The sequence below is a fragment of the Lissotriton helveticus genome, chromosome 6 (assembly GCF_964261635.1).
Source record: "Lissotriton helveticus chromosome 6, aLisHel1.1, whole genome shotgun sequence".
Taxonomy (NCBI): domain Eukaryota; kingdom Metazoa; phylum Chordata; class Amphibia; order Caudata; family Salamandridae; genus Lissotriton; species Lissotriton helveticus.
The window spans coordinates 48347192-48361451 of NC_136067.1; the positions used below are offsets into that span (position 1 = coordinate 48347192).

The following is a 14260-nucleotide window of genomic DNA, read 5'->3' on the forward strand; positions in this document are numbered from 1 at the left end:
TATGTTGGCACCCTGCACTCGGCTGCCTAAGTGTCGCTGGTGGTGTAGTGTTGGGGCTGTCTTGGGCCCTGTCCATTGCTTGCTTCACACTCTGGAGACAGACTGGCACCCCAAGCTGCTGCTACTTACCTGTAAGCAACCTATGACCAATTGCCCCCAATCTCCATTGTTTTGCATCGGGCTCTTGGCCTCAAATTTGCACCCTGCATCTGGCCGCCCCTGTGTTGCTGGTGGCGCACTGTTGGTGATGAACTGAACCTTGACTAGTACTGACCTTAACTTCCAAAGACTAGTCTTGTAAGACAATGTTATCCCTATGTATGCTTAATGTTTTCTTCCTCCCAAAGGTTAACATTGCAAAGTCTGAAAATTAGACTGTGTCCATTTTTTAAACTGAAAAGTATTTTTTTAAAGTATTTGCCTATGACATAGTTCTGTGGTTCTGAAAACAAAATATTTAACAAAGTATTATTTGTATATATCAGTCTAGGATTTATTCATTGAGTGTTTTTCTCACTAGTTGCCACTGTGTGTACAACAAATGTTTAGCACTGCCATCTGATAAGCCTAACTGCTGGTCCACACTACCACAAAAGAGAGCATTAGTAATAGCTACTTTAGCCTCTATAAAGCTTCTGTGGATCCACTGGACTTTGTGCACACTATACCTTACTTTGGTAAAGTATATCCAGAGCTAGCGTTCTACAGTGTAACTTTGTGAAATTGTCAGCTTTGAAATTTTGTGCACCTCCTCAGGTAGGATAAGGTCTGGGTGAACCAGTTTAGCCATGACCATGGTTATTCTGGCACCTGAATCCCTCAGAGCCTTCACCTCCACCCTATTGATTTTTGCCCACTGCCTTTACTTCTCTGAGCTAGGAGACCAGTGGGCCAAAGGTTCAATTTAATTTTCTCCCCACCCAGGGACACTAAGGTAGACTCTGTGTAATCTTTGGTTGTAGCAAGCTTGGAACATGCATCTTCCTTGGTTTAGGCCCTGACATAGAATAAAAAATGTCCTAGATATCATGAAGGAATGTTTTATTTCTAGTAAAGACACAGAGGCAAGGACTGTTCTACCAGGCATTTTTGTTGCTTTCCAGATGGACTGCAATACTTAGGTTATACAGTTTAAGTATACAGCCATATACTGAAAAAGATTATATTTATAGAAAAGTTTTATTGAAATGATCATTGTTTATGTAATGATTTATGTTATTACATTCAATTATAGAGGAATGCATTTGTTAGGAAGGTATAGCTAATTTTTTGGTTTGCAGTAATGAACCATATGCAGGAAAAAGCAATTATAATGACAGCTGGACCAACACGGTTGGAACAACAAATGGGTCTTAACCACACATTCCTTTACCACGCATGTCGTTACTAGAACATGTCTTAGATAAAGCAGCATTGAACTTTAAAGTCCAACACTTTCCCCTCAGTCGCGCAAACTGGAGTTGGGAATAGTAAATTATACTCCTCTGAAGTCCAGCACTTTCCCTAAGGCAAGTCCTTGTAAATACTTACATGGTAAATATGCTCTCATTGATCCGACTGCATTCTTAAGGATCATGTGGTTTAGGCATGCGTCGTTGTGTCATACAACCTCTATAAGCAGGTGGTCCTCATATAGCCTAGTCTTCCACAGAGCAGCTGTTTCACCCATCAGCACAGAAAGTGGCATCATTGGATATCCCGTCATCCACCTACACAGGAAGTGGCATCTCTGAATTTCCCATCAGACATCCTGATAGGAAGTGGCATTCCTGGTTTCCTGCCAAAATCGTCTTCAATTTAAGAAGCCAAGCAAGAGGACTTAATTTTCCATCGCCCATCAGCACAGGAAGGTACTTCACTTGATCACCCATCATCAACCTGCTCAGGAAGTTACATAATTGAATTACCCATCATTCATTCGGACAGGAAGTGACATTACTGATTTTCCTGCTAAAACCGCGTTGAAGAAGCCAAGCAAGAAGACTTCATTTTCCGTCTCTGATCAGAACAAGAAATGACAACATGGCAACCAGCACTCCTCCCCCTGCGCTGGACCTACTTAATTGCAGCTGCAACATGGATGCGCAACATACGCGCCAGTGGTGTGTTGAAGGTGCCCCAAAGGCAATCCGTCTGCCCTGTGTGGGCCTGTATCGCACCTGGCGCCATGTACCCTGGTTTGATTACCGCCCACCAATACTCTGCAGCACTTCTTCAGTCACTAGACCTCAGATGTCATTCCCCTAACTGCTGCCATGCCTCACCCCACACCACTGTAGGAGCTTTCACCTGCACCCACTGACAGTTCTCTAGCAACCACACCCCCAAGCAAATACTAACAACGCCCTCAACAACCCTTCCCAACAAACGCGCCACACAAGGACCAACGCCAACACCTCCACCCTAGACCACACACCACACCAAACCTACACATGAACACCCACTTGCATTTTGCTTCTCAACACATGTTTACTCTGCAAATACACCACTGAAATATGGGTAATTCTGGGTAGCAACAAATCTAACATCCTCAATGAATCAATCAGCAAATTTGTAGAGCGCGCTACTCACCCGAAAGGGTCTCAAGGCGCTGGGGGGAGGGGGAGTCGCTACTGCTCGCTCAGCCAGGTCTTGAGTTGTTTCCTGAAGGAGAGATGATCCTGGGTCAGCCGTAGGTGTGTGGGGAGGGAGTTTCATGTCTTGGCCGCCAGGTAGGAGAAGGATCTTCCTCCGGTGGTGGTTCTGCAAATTCGTGGGACGGTGGCGAGGGCGAGGCTGGCGGATCGGAGCTGGCGAGAGAGTGTGTAGAATGCGAGGCGGCTGTTGAGGTATTTGGGCACCATGTCGTGGAGAGCCTTGTGTGCGTGGGTGAGGAGCCTGAACGTGATCCTCTTGCTGATGGGGAACCAGTGCAGGTCTTTCAGATGGGCCGAGATGTGGCTGTGACGGGGGATGTCCAGGATGAGTCGTGCTGAAGCGTTCGGTATGAGCTGAAGTATTTTCTGGAGTTTGGCTGTGGTTCCGGCGTAGAGGGTGTTCCCGTAGTCCAGTCGGCTGGTGACGAGGGCCTGGGTGACCGTCTTCCTGGTTTCGGTGGGGATCCACCTGAAGATCTTTCGGAGCATGCGCAGGGTGTTGAAACAGAATGACGAGACGGCGTTGACTTGCTTGGTCATCGTGAGGGAGGCGTCCAGGATGAAGCCCAGGTTGCGAGCATTGTCCGTTGGCTTGGGAGCGGTGCCCAGGGCAGGGGGCCACCAGGAGTCGACCCAGGCAGATGGAGATGGGCCCAGGATGAGGACTTACGTCTTGTCGGAGTTCAGTTTCAGACGGCTGAGCTTCATCCATTCCGCGACGTCCTTCATCCCTTCCTGGAGGCTGGCTCTGGCGGTGGCGGGTCGCTGGTAAGGGAGAGGATCATCTGGGTGTCATCCGCGTAGGAGTTTGTCACAGAGACCTCGCTTATTCCCTCATCGGTTTCCAACATCTTCACGGCAATCCCAGCAGGCTACACGATCACTTGAAAGGATCACCTTTACAAGCCAGGAGGAGGACTCAGTATTATCTACAAGGAATCCATCAAATACACACCATCCACAGAGAACCCCACCGAATCGTGGAACACCGGCATTTCAAGCTGCAAATCTCAGAATACTTCACCCTGAATGAAATCCTTGCCTACTGATCACCCTAATCACAGGCTACCTTTACCAACCTCATCACCAACTTTGTTTCTCTTCTGCTCACCAACATTTTCAGAGCCTACATTCTCCTTGGTGACCTCAACTTTCACCTCGAAGACCGAAACAACCCCTGCTCCACAGCACTCCTTTAAAGCTTGATCAATATTGGACTCACCCAGCATGTCCCAAAATTAAAACACACCACAGGACATACACTAGACACTTTCATCACCACAAGCGATAGCATCAAATACAACTCCACCACTCCGCTCATATGGACTAAGCACTCCATACTCCACTTCGAAATCAACATACCTCAAGTCAATACTCCTACCAGGCTCGGTATTCCAAGCCACAGTTGGGGCCAAATCACAGAAGCAAACTGGCTCTGCGCCCTCAGAAACAACCTTGAAAAGAACATCAACAATTTCAACAACTGGATCAAGAACTTCCTCCCACCTATCAAACCCAACAAGCAAAGTAGATCATACAAGCAGACCAACTGATACACAGAAGACCTCTGAGACACCAAACAACACTATAAATCACTAGAAAGGGAATGGAGAGCCAATCACGACAACATCAACAGAGCTATCTACTAGGTTGCACCCAGAGGCTATCACAGCATATAAAAGAACCAAGAAAAAAACACCAGTTGCCTGCAGCGAAGGAAACTCCAACAGCTACAAGATCTTCTCAATCTTTAAATATTTCACTTCACCCTCAGCCACTGTCACCTTTATTGCTGCCTCCCAGCAACAACCTTTCCACCTTCTTCTACAGCAAAATCTCAAATATCTACAGAGGCTTTGCACACCAGCCCAACCCCAGAGAACAAGTTGCTAACATTACCCACAACCAACCATGACGGCCACCTGACCGAGTGGACAACACTCTCCAGAAATCACACAGGGGCAGACCATCCATTCCGGGACCCCAAAGGGCCTGTGTACCTACATCTACAACCTGAGAACATCACCAATCAGCAACACCCTAATCCACATCATCATCAAAATCTCCAACATGTTAGGCACTTTTTATGGATGAAGGGAAACTTGTAGAAATCAATGCCATCCTCAAGAAGCCCACAGCTGACCCGATAAACTGAGCAGCTTCAAACCCTGCATCCCTATCCATCCAGAGTGACTGAGAAGGCTATCAACATGCAACTCACAACCCACATCAAACTACACCATTTCTGGACAACATTCCATAAGGATTCAAAATGAACCACAGCACCAAACAACACTCATAGTAGCAAAACCTACACATCCTAACCTAGGAGAAACAGCAGCCCTTATCCTGCTTGATCTCACTGCAGGCTTCAACAATGTCTCCCATAAAAACCTCATTAAAAGACCGGACAAGATTCACATACAAGGATTTGCTCTCAAATGGATCTGTTCCTCCCTCACGGGAAACACCCAAAGGGTCAGGCTGTTACCCTTCACATCGGAGATCAAAGAATTGATATGCGGAGTCCCACAGAGATCATCCCCACGCCCCACCCTTTTCAACATATACATGACAGCACTCACCAACATCATCCGATAACAAGAGATCCCCATCATCATCTACGCCGATGACACCCACCTTATCCTCTCCCTGATGGATAAAAACAAACACAGCCAGAAACAACTTAACCATTTGCATGAGCATGGTAAAAGACTGAGTACAAACCAACTTCCTGCAGCTCAACTCTGACAAGCCAGAAGTACTGGTCTTCAGCAACAAGACCTCCCCATGGGACTCCCCCTGATGGCATTGGAGCTAGGCCCAACCCTCACAGACCATGCAAGAAATCTAGGGATCATCCTAGATGACAAGCTTAACCTTACGGTTCAAGTAAACACAGTGTGCACCTCCTACTTCCACATTCTACGCATGCTGCCTGTGATACATCTTTAAATGGTTGCCTTAGAACACCAGAAGGGCGGTCATGCACCAGGAGGCTGGTCAACGGCAACACTTTCTATATCAGAATCTCCAAAACAACTCCTACACAGACTCCAGACCATCCAGAACACCACTGCAAGACTCATAATTAACCTCCCATACCGCACCCACATCACACCACACCACTGGATAATTCACTGGCTCCCCAGTCACAAGCACAAAAAAATCAGACTTCTCATGCACACATGCAAAGCCCTACAAAACACAGCACCAGAATACCTGAACAACCGCATACACTTTTACCAACCCACCAAAAACCTAGGCTTTGGTTCACTCTCACTCATACACATTACCCGCATGCTCAAAAGCAAAACTGGAGGATGCTTATTCTCCTACATTGCACCCAACACATGAAACAATATTTCTCAACACATCAGAGCCTCCTGGCTTCTTAAGTTCTGCATGAAGGCTGAAGAGCTGCCTCTTCATATAAGCACATTGGGGACCTCAACCCTACGCATCTGCCCACGTCCCTGGATACCCTCTTGGGTGATTAGTACGCAATACAAATCAGTATAATACAACATAACAAAGAGAGTTGACTATTCTGGGGGAATTATGTACATGGGCTGGGATTATTCTTTTATGGAGTCATGGGATTTGAATTCCTACAAAATAATGATGTTCTGCTGACATTTCTTATGGCTGCAGTGTGTAATAAAAGGAGACAGGGAATGCTTAATCCTTACTTTCATGTCCTCAAGTAGAATTGAAACGTTTGCCTGGGACAGCTAAGATATACTGTATTCTATTACAAAATAATCCAATACTGTAAAAACTAAGAAAGCTTTAATAATGAAACTTTTCATAGTTCACTAATATTTTCATGTGTGAATGTGACATGAAAAAAGTCCTTAGTTTGAAGGAGAGTACATTAAATGGTGTAACATTTATTTCTTCTTACCAATTTAGAAAGGTTCATGTCTCTCAACCCTCTCATAACAATACTTAATTCACTGTCATCAGGTCGGGTTCTCTTTTGAGCTCCAAGAGTTCGCAAAACGGAAAGAATATTTCTGAGACCAAAGTCATAATGTACCTAGAGATAGAAAAAAATCAATACTTAGAGTGTAATACATACAGTAAAGCTCTTTTAAGAAATCTATTTTTTTGAATATTGAAGGTGAGTTGTTGCTAGGTGCTTGCATTGTAAAATTCCAGACCAAAGAAATTATTCAACAAAAAATAGTTTTCCTACATTGCTAAAAGTACTTTTTAAAAGCAACACAACACCAATTTCCATTGTCATTGCCTATCCATTTCACTGCGCTTCGGTGTAGTTATAATTTATAAATGGAATGGAATGGTTTCTTTCAGCTTGAAATGCCGGTGTTCCACGATTGGGTGGGGTTCTCTGTGGATGGTGTGTATTTGATGGATTCCTTGTAGATACCACGGAGCAGTTGATATATATATATATATATATTATGTACTAGTAGTTCGAACATGTGACTGTAGGTACGGATGGAATGTGGCAAAGAGTCTTTTCTCCCTCTCATGTGTGTAATAGACCAATTAAGAAACAGCACTGTGCACTTTAAAAACTCACGTAAAATATGGTTACGCTGTCATGTGATCAAGGCTCTGTACTGAAACGTTATGGCGACAGCTGAATAAATCTAACCAGCATCTGAAAATCTGGTCCGTGTCTGTGTCCACAGCGTGATCGTAGTGAGAGCGATTGCGGGAGGAGACTGTGGTTGTGTTATATATATATATATATATATATAAATATATATATATATATATATATATAGCGATATCTCCGTATCCCCTCTGCAGAGCCCAGCCGGGACAAAACCAAAGGAACGAATTACAGACTCCAATTTTCGTGGATCAGCAGGTCTTTTATTTTTCAAATGTTGCCAGACGCGTTTCGAATACCTCCGTATTCTTTCTCAATGTGACAAACAAGTGGTCCGCTTTTTATTTTTATACATTTTTGGTGTGATGCTTTCACCTCATCTAAGTGTTAAACATAGAAAAAATACTATATACAAATGTATGCTGGGTTTTGTAGTTTTTAGCTCTTGAACCAATTTACCCAATATAGTTATATTTCATATCGAAACAACCTAACAGCATAAATGCTCAGTCATAAAAAATAGTAAATAAAACATGGTGCACCGATATATTTGATATATTGACACAGAACATATCCTAATTTGCATTTATGGTCGCTTATTTGTATAGCTCCATTATTTTTCATGAGTGTATCCGCAACATATAAAAATATATATATAAAAAACTCTTTCCCTCATATGATATGAAAATATATATATATATATATATATATATAAATAAATATGCATTTTATATACAATATAAAAATAGAAATATATTATAAAATGTTGATACCTCAATTTTATGGCTATACATAAATATCGGAATGAATTCCCAGATAATAAGGACCTGACCTCATCAATGTTGATCTAGGCAACATGGAGAGTTGTGCAAAATAGAGCTCATGTGCAAACCCACAAATAAAGTGCATATAATGTTTTATAGCAGCATAAGAGTATTTTTTCGGTTAAAGTGCAAAAATTACAGTGATATTTTCCCATTCCATAATAGTGATGTTTCCTTTTAAAAAGGAAAAAGGAAGACATGATATTTACAAACTTCGTGAGATTTTTAAAATTTATAAGATAAAAATAATTTATGCTTATAACGTGAAAGACTAAAACCAAAATTGAAAAAGTATTTTTTAGAAAAGAGTGTGGAAACGAAACTAGGGCCACAGTACAGTTTTTAGACTTGTTTTCAGAAACCTAAGGGTTTGAGAGAGACTTTAACGGACATGTCCTAACCTCAAAAAATATGGATATTGTCTTAGAGGAAATGATGTAAATCCTCTGTATTATTCAAACCATTGGGCTATCTACTATCTAATTCTACAATAAATTTAGATTCCAGCTGTCTAAGGCTTTTTTCTCTGTTACCACCACACGGATTCTCATTTACTGCTCCGATGACAAAATATTTTAAATCTGCCAAGTTGTTTTGGTGGACTGCCTTAAAATGTCTTGCAACAGGATACGTGCTGTCGTTGTTCACGATAGCACGGAGATGTTGCAAAATTCTGACGTGTACCTGCTGCTTGGTGCTACCCACATATCTAAGCCCGCAGGTACACGTCAGAATATAAACTGCATATTCCGTCTTGCAGTCATAGCATCCCTGAATTTTAAATTCCCTCGGGCTGAAGGGTGTAGTGTATTTTTTGGTAGTTATACCAAATTTACATGCCCGGCAGGATGAACATTTAAAGAAACCCTGTTTTTCTGGTAACCAAAGAGTGCTCTTCTTCTTGGTACCCAGGTCTGGGATGCTTTTGGCTATTTTATTTCTCATCGAAATGCCTCTCCGAAAGGTTATTGTGGGTTTTTGAGGCAATTCTGATGTTATGACTGCATCTGTCTGTACTATCGCCCAATTTTGATTAATTATTGAGCGAATTTGACGGTGCTGGTTATTGTAGGTTAGTATCAGCCTAGGTGTCTTAGAGGTATCCTCATTTTCTTGCAAGGCATTTTCTTCTATATTTGGTAGTAATGATGCCCTAGATCTACTATTGGCTTTGTCCAAAGCCCTTTGTAGAGTTTTTGCCGTGTAGCCTCTCCTACGGAATCTCTCCACAGCCTCTTGCATACATATAGTTTGTTGTTTCTCATCACTGCATATGCGTTTTATTCTAAGAAGCTCACCGTAGGGAATGCTGTCAATTAGGTGTCTGGGGTGGGCACTAGATGCATGTAACGTCGAGTTACCTGCTGTAGGTTTTCTATGCAATGTTGTTTGTAATTCACTATTTTCTACATAAACCTTTGTGTCCAAAAATTCAACCTCAATACAACTCATGTTTGAAGTAAAATTCAGATTCATTTTGTTCACATTGATATCCTGTAAAAAAGCATTTGCACTTTCATTGTCCCCTCTCCACAGCAAAAAGACATCGTCTATATAACGTAACCAAATTGTTATATTGTTACCATATTTTGACGACAATTCTTTCCTCAGTATCTGCTCCTCCCACCAGCCAACCACTAAACAGGCATAGCTGGGGGAGAAGCAAGACCCCATTGCCACGCCCCTACACTGTCTGTATATTTTTTTAGAAAATGCCAAAAAAGTTATTGTTTAGGCACCAGTCAATACTTCTCATAATTACTTTGTTATGTTCGTAATATTCGATAGGTCTTGAAGACAGGAAATGTTTAATGGCATCAAGTCCCACTTGGTGATCTATAGAAGTGTATAAGGATTCAATGTCTAATGTTAACATTCTCATATTGTCTTCCCATTTGATGTTACTGATTTTTGTTAAAAAATCACCCGTATCCTTAACATAGGAAGGTAAATCCCTGACCAAATCTTGTAAGAAGAAATCAATGTATTGTGATAGGTGCTCACTTGCACTTTCAATCGCCGATATTATTGGGCGTCCTGGGACTGGGGTTCTCTCCTTATGAGTTTTGGGGAGAAAGTATATAGATGGCAAAACAGGTGAATCATTATATAGAAAAGTATATTCCTCTTTAGAGATTATACTATCTATCTTGCATTGAAGTAGATGTTTCCGCAAAGTTTCCAAAGCCCTTGTGTATTCTTTGTTGGTTGTTTCCACATAACACAGGGTATCTGACAACTGTCGATTGGCTTCTCTTATATAGTCTTGCTTGGGCCACAGTACTATATTGCCGCCTTTGTCCGAAGCTTTTATGATAATCTCAGTGTTGTTACCTAATTTAGTCATTAATCGATTGTATTCCAGTTGATTTTGACCTAGTTTTTTGGAATGATGACTCACTTGATAGTGTAGATTTTTTATATCCTCTGTTACTCTATCGTGGAAAATATCGATTGCGTCTTTGGGCATAATGGGTACAAACACTGATTTTGGCTTAAATGGGCTCTTACCAGCCCCCAGTTGAGCTATTGAAGCTGCTTGTAAATGTTCTTGGGTGGACATGTTGCTTTCAATTGCCTCATCGATGTTCTCTTCTAGAGTTCTGGCTGCCACTATTCCTTCAACATCAGTGGCCATTAGTCTAATGTCAAAGGTTGATTGTTCCGTAGTTGATTTTTTAGCTAGTCCACTTTTGATTTTGTAAAATGTAAGCAGTTTTAATTTTCTGATATAACTGAAGATATCTATACGGGTCTGTGCAAAATTGAAATTTCTTGGAGGACAGTATGACAACCCCAATTTTAAGATTTGTTCTTCCCTGTCATCCAATGTTAAAGATGTCATATTGATGATTGTTTTGTCTATTATGTTGGTTGCTGTTGATTGCGCCAATAATTTCTTTTCCCTCTTCCTTTTGGTTTTGTTGCGCCTTTCCCTCCTTTTAGCATTTCTGGTTTTTGTGTCACCAGTGGCTGTGACTGTTGTTGCTTCCGTGGTATATAATTTAATCCATTTTGACGTCGGCGCTCTTCATGTGGCGCGGTGCAAGTCCATTCGGCGGGATTCAGCCGATTTTACATGCAAAAACCAAGTCAGTCAGTTACGAGCTGAAATAAGGATGCACTCTCTCGCAATTTGTTTTTCAAAAAAGCTTAACAGCGGCTTTATTTTCCTTGCCAGTCCCAACGCGTTTCACCTCCTCCAAAGGCTTGATCACGGGATGAGGTAACCTGACATAATACTTTCTTTTATGTTTAGCACGTGTAAACTTCCTGTCTTTTTTTATGGTGCATTGTGGTCAGTGAAGTGTTGTTGCATAAAAGTGATATGCTATTTGAGTGCTATGTGTCAAGTGATTCTTTAAAAATGTGTCGCGCCGCATGCAGAGTAGCTTTGACATTTGTGACATTACTAATCTTTTCACTTTGGTGTGTGTTATTTTTTCATGTCATCTACTGTCAAATTCCAAAGTTAATTATACATATTGTTTAGAGGAATTCATATATGTGTCCATTCGTTGACAATTCATTTTTGCTGCTCTCTGGTGAGCTTGAACGAGTTTCCATTTCAATTTTTTCTTTTTTTCTGTTATCTGTTGGTTTTCTCTCTCTGGTAAGTGTTTATTCTTGATTTCCAGGTTTCATTTGGTTGAAGATGAGTCATATTTACAAGTGGACATAGAGTACCTCATTCTGATTCAATCCTCTCGGGTCCAGGGTTCTGAAGGTGAGGATGTGTTTAGACTCTTTCTGTCGGAGGATTTTCAGCCGATCTCCCCCTCTTTCTGACATGGGGACTTGTTTTGGAACAAGTCCCCAGTTAAGGAAAAACTAATGGAGCCCACTGGGGCAGGATCACAATACAAATATTTCAATCGGAAAACATACTAAAATCACTATACTTGAAAGGTGCCAGAAGAGCAGTAATAAACTGTGGGCAGCCAAAGTGCAGGTATTGGTCAGGAGTACTGAGATCGATTAGCCAACAGCTTGAGATCAGTGATACCTGTGACATTTGCGGAATTTGCACAACTTTAGCGTAATTTTGCACATTCATAAGCAGATTTGCACAGAACAATGAGGAATTTGGATTTGTAGATGTGTATATGTGTATATAGAATAGAGTGTATATAGATTTATATTTATACATATTTATTTATTTATTTATTCTATATTTATATATCTGCCGAATGTTGCACATGCTAAGAGTTTGCACAGTATTATTAATGTAAATGATTTTGTGAATTGATTGAATTGTTGGTTTCATTGAGAGGTTATTGTCGAAAGTATTTAAACTGTAAAGAACAGAACCTCTTTGAAAAATTATACTGGAATTAGGCGGTAGTCTGTTGTTTATATCCTTAGGCCCAGTGGTCAGATGACCTGCATTTGCACTTTATAGGGGTGGGGCTTGCCATACAATGTTATGTGATCAAGGGCTCATAGGGCCCGAAACGTGTCATGGCGGAGATTGTGTTGCGCACAGATTAAAAACTTTGCAAATTACCTGTATGGGTCCATGTTCGTTTTTCTGAAAACTTCAGACGGAGAAGAAACGGAGTTCTTTGAATGTATATATATATCTTCTTAAGTGTCGATTTTCACCTTTGTTCAGGAAGGCTTGCAAAGACACTTAAGAAAAAGAGACAGATAAGCAGCCTATTTACCTAAGCCACACTGGCCAGGTTCTTCATCTTGAAGAGAAAAAAGGGGGCCAAAATAAGCAAATTTCTGATAATTTTATTGTCAATTAGTATAAATTTCTCTCACAAACCCTTTTTTATGATGGAGATGAAAGTAGCAGGACAGAGTCGCCTCATAGGCTTCCATTATATGTCTAACAAAGAACACTGGGGTATATTATCAAGGGGTTTTATCTCCGCTTTTTTGGCTTTAAAAGCCAAGAAAGCGGAGATAAAATTATCTCCCTATTACCAAGCTGTCGCTAACACCAGTTAGCGACAGCTAATAGGAGATAGCGACCATCATGGGCCCCACTTTGCATGTCAGTGATATTTATCACTAATGATATGCAAAGTGGGCGTGCCAAGATGTTAGCGACTGGAAACAGTCGCTAACATCGCTATCTCCTATTACCAACTTTTGGAGATATTTGCGCTAAGGGCGAATATCTCCAAAAGCTAACACCTGCCCTGAGCAGTTCTTAGCCATGTTATCCAATGGGAGGTGGATAACATGGCTAAGAGCATTTGCTCGATAATGCATGAATATCGCTGACTTTTCAGCGATATTCATGCATTGCGGGCGTTTTTTATCGCATTTGCGATAAACCTTGCTAATAGCAAGGTTTATCTGCGATAAAAATCGCCGATGTGCGGCGATAATTTTTGTCTCTAAACAAGTTAGAGACAAAAATTATCGCTAGTTGTTGATAATATACCCCACTGTTACTTTAAGGAGGCCTTTGATAATAGATATGTAATAAAGGAATTCCTCTGTCTAATCCACTAGGGCGGAGGGGGGGTCGCTTATCACTATCATGGAAATACCCCTGCGAAAGAAAAGAAGTTACGGACAAGAAACCATTCTTCTCTCGCAGGGAATTTCCATGTATAGTCACAAGTGCTGAATAGAATAGGAGGCCCATCCCCAAATAACGTCCCAAACTAGACAGAGGATAATGTAAAGAACCTAATAAAAGAGATTTCTGAGTGAAGCCTGCCTTACTTGAGTGTCTGCTCTAGCATCAGAATGTAGGCATTAAGGCTTTGAAAATGTCTGAACTGATTTCCAGGTGCACAAGTTACTACTTGTGTAACGATATATCTGTAAGAGACATTAGTTAGTATTGGATTCCTTACCTTAGAATATCCCCAGGCATCAGACTGGATCCAGAATTTTTTTGCGTAGCAGTACTCTTGCACATCGGTAGGCGTCGTCTGCAGCTCCCCGTCCGTCGTGGGCGTCGTGGGCGCCGTGATGACGTCGTCGGAGTACTTAGACGCCGCCTCCGCGTGCTGACGTCAGTTCTTAGACACAGCTTTTCCGCGCCAGAAGCGCTGAGCCATGTTAAAAACCAACACTGGTGCCATTGAAACTAGGGCCCTGAAAGGGATAAACCTAACCCTAGATATCGGTTCACAGAACGGGGAGGATGGGTGGGTCGGTAAGGAATCTAATACTAAGTAATGTCTCTTACAGATATATCGTTACACAAGTAGTAACTTGTGCATCTGAAAGAGACACGTTAG

General features: G+C 41.7%; 1 protein-coding gene across 7 annotated transcripts in view; it reads right to left on the reverse strand.

Moving 5' to 3' along the window:
- DNAH8 (dynein axonemal heavy chain 8) overlaps positions 1 to 14260 on the reverse strand; it is a 10041960-nt gene that overhangs the window by 4276931 nt on the left and 5750769 nt on the right. For all 7 annotated transcript variants that reach the window (XM_078647354.1, XM_078647353.1, XM_078647356.1 and 4 more), the window contains one exon: positions 6544 to 6678. In XM_078647354.1, the coding sequence (XP_078503480.1) occupies positions 6544 to 6678 (135 nt within the window). The remainder of the gene's footprint in view (positions 1 to 6543; positions 6679 to 14260) is intronic.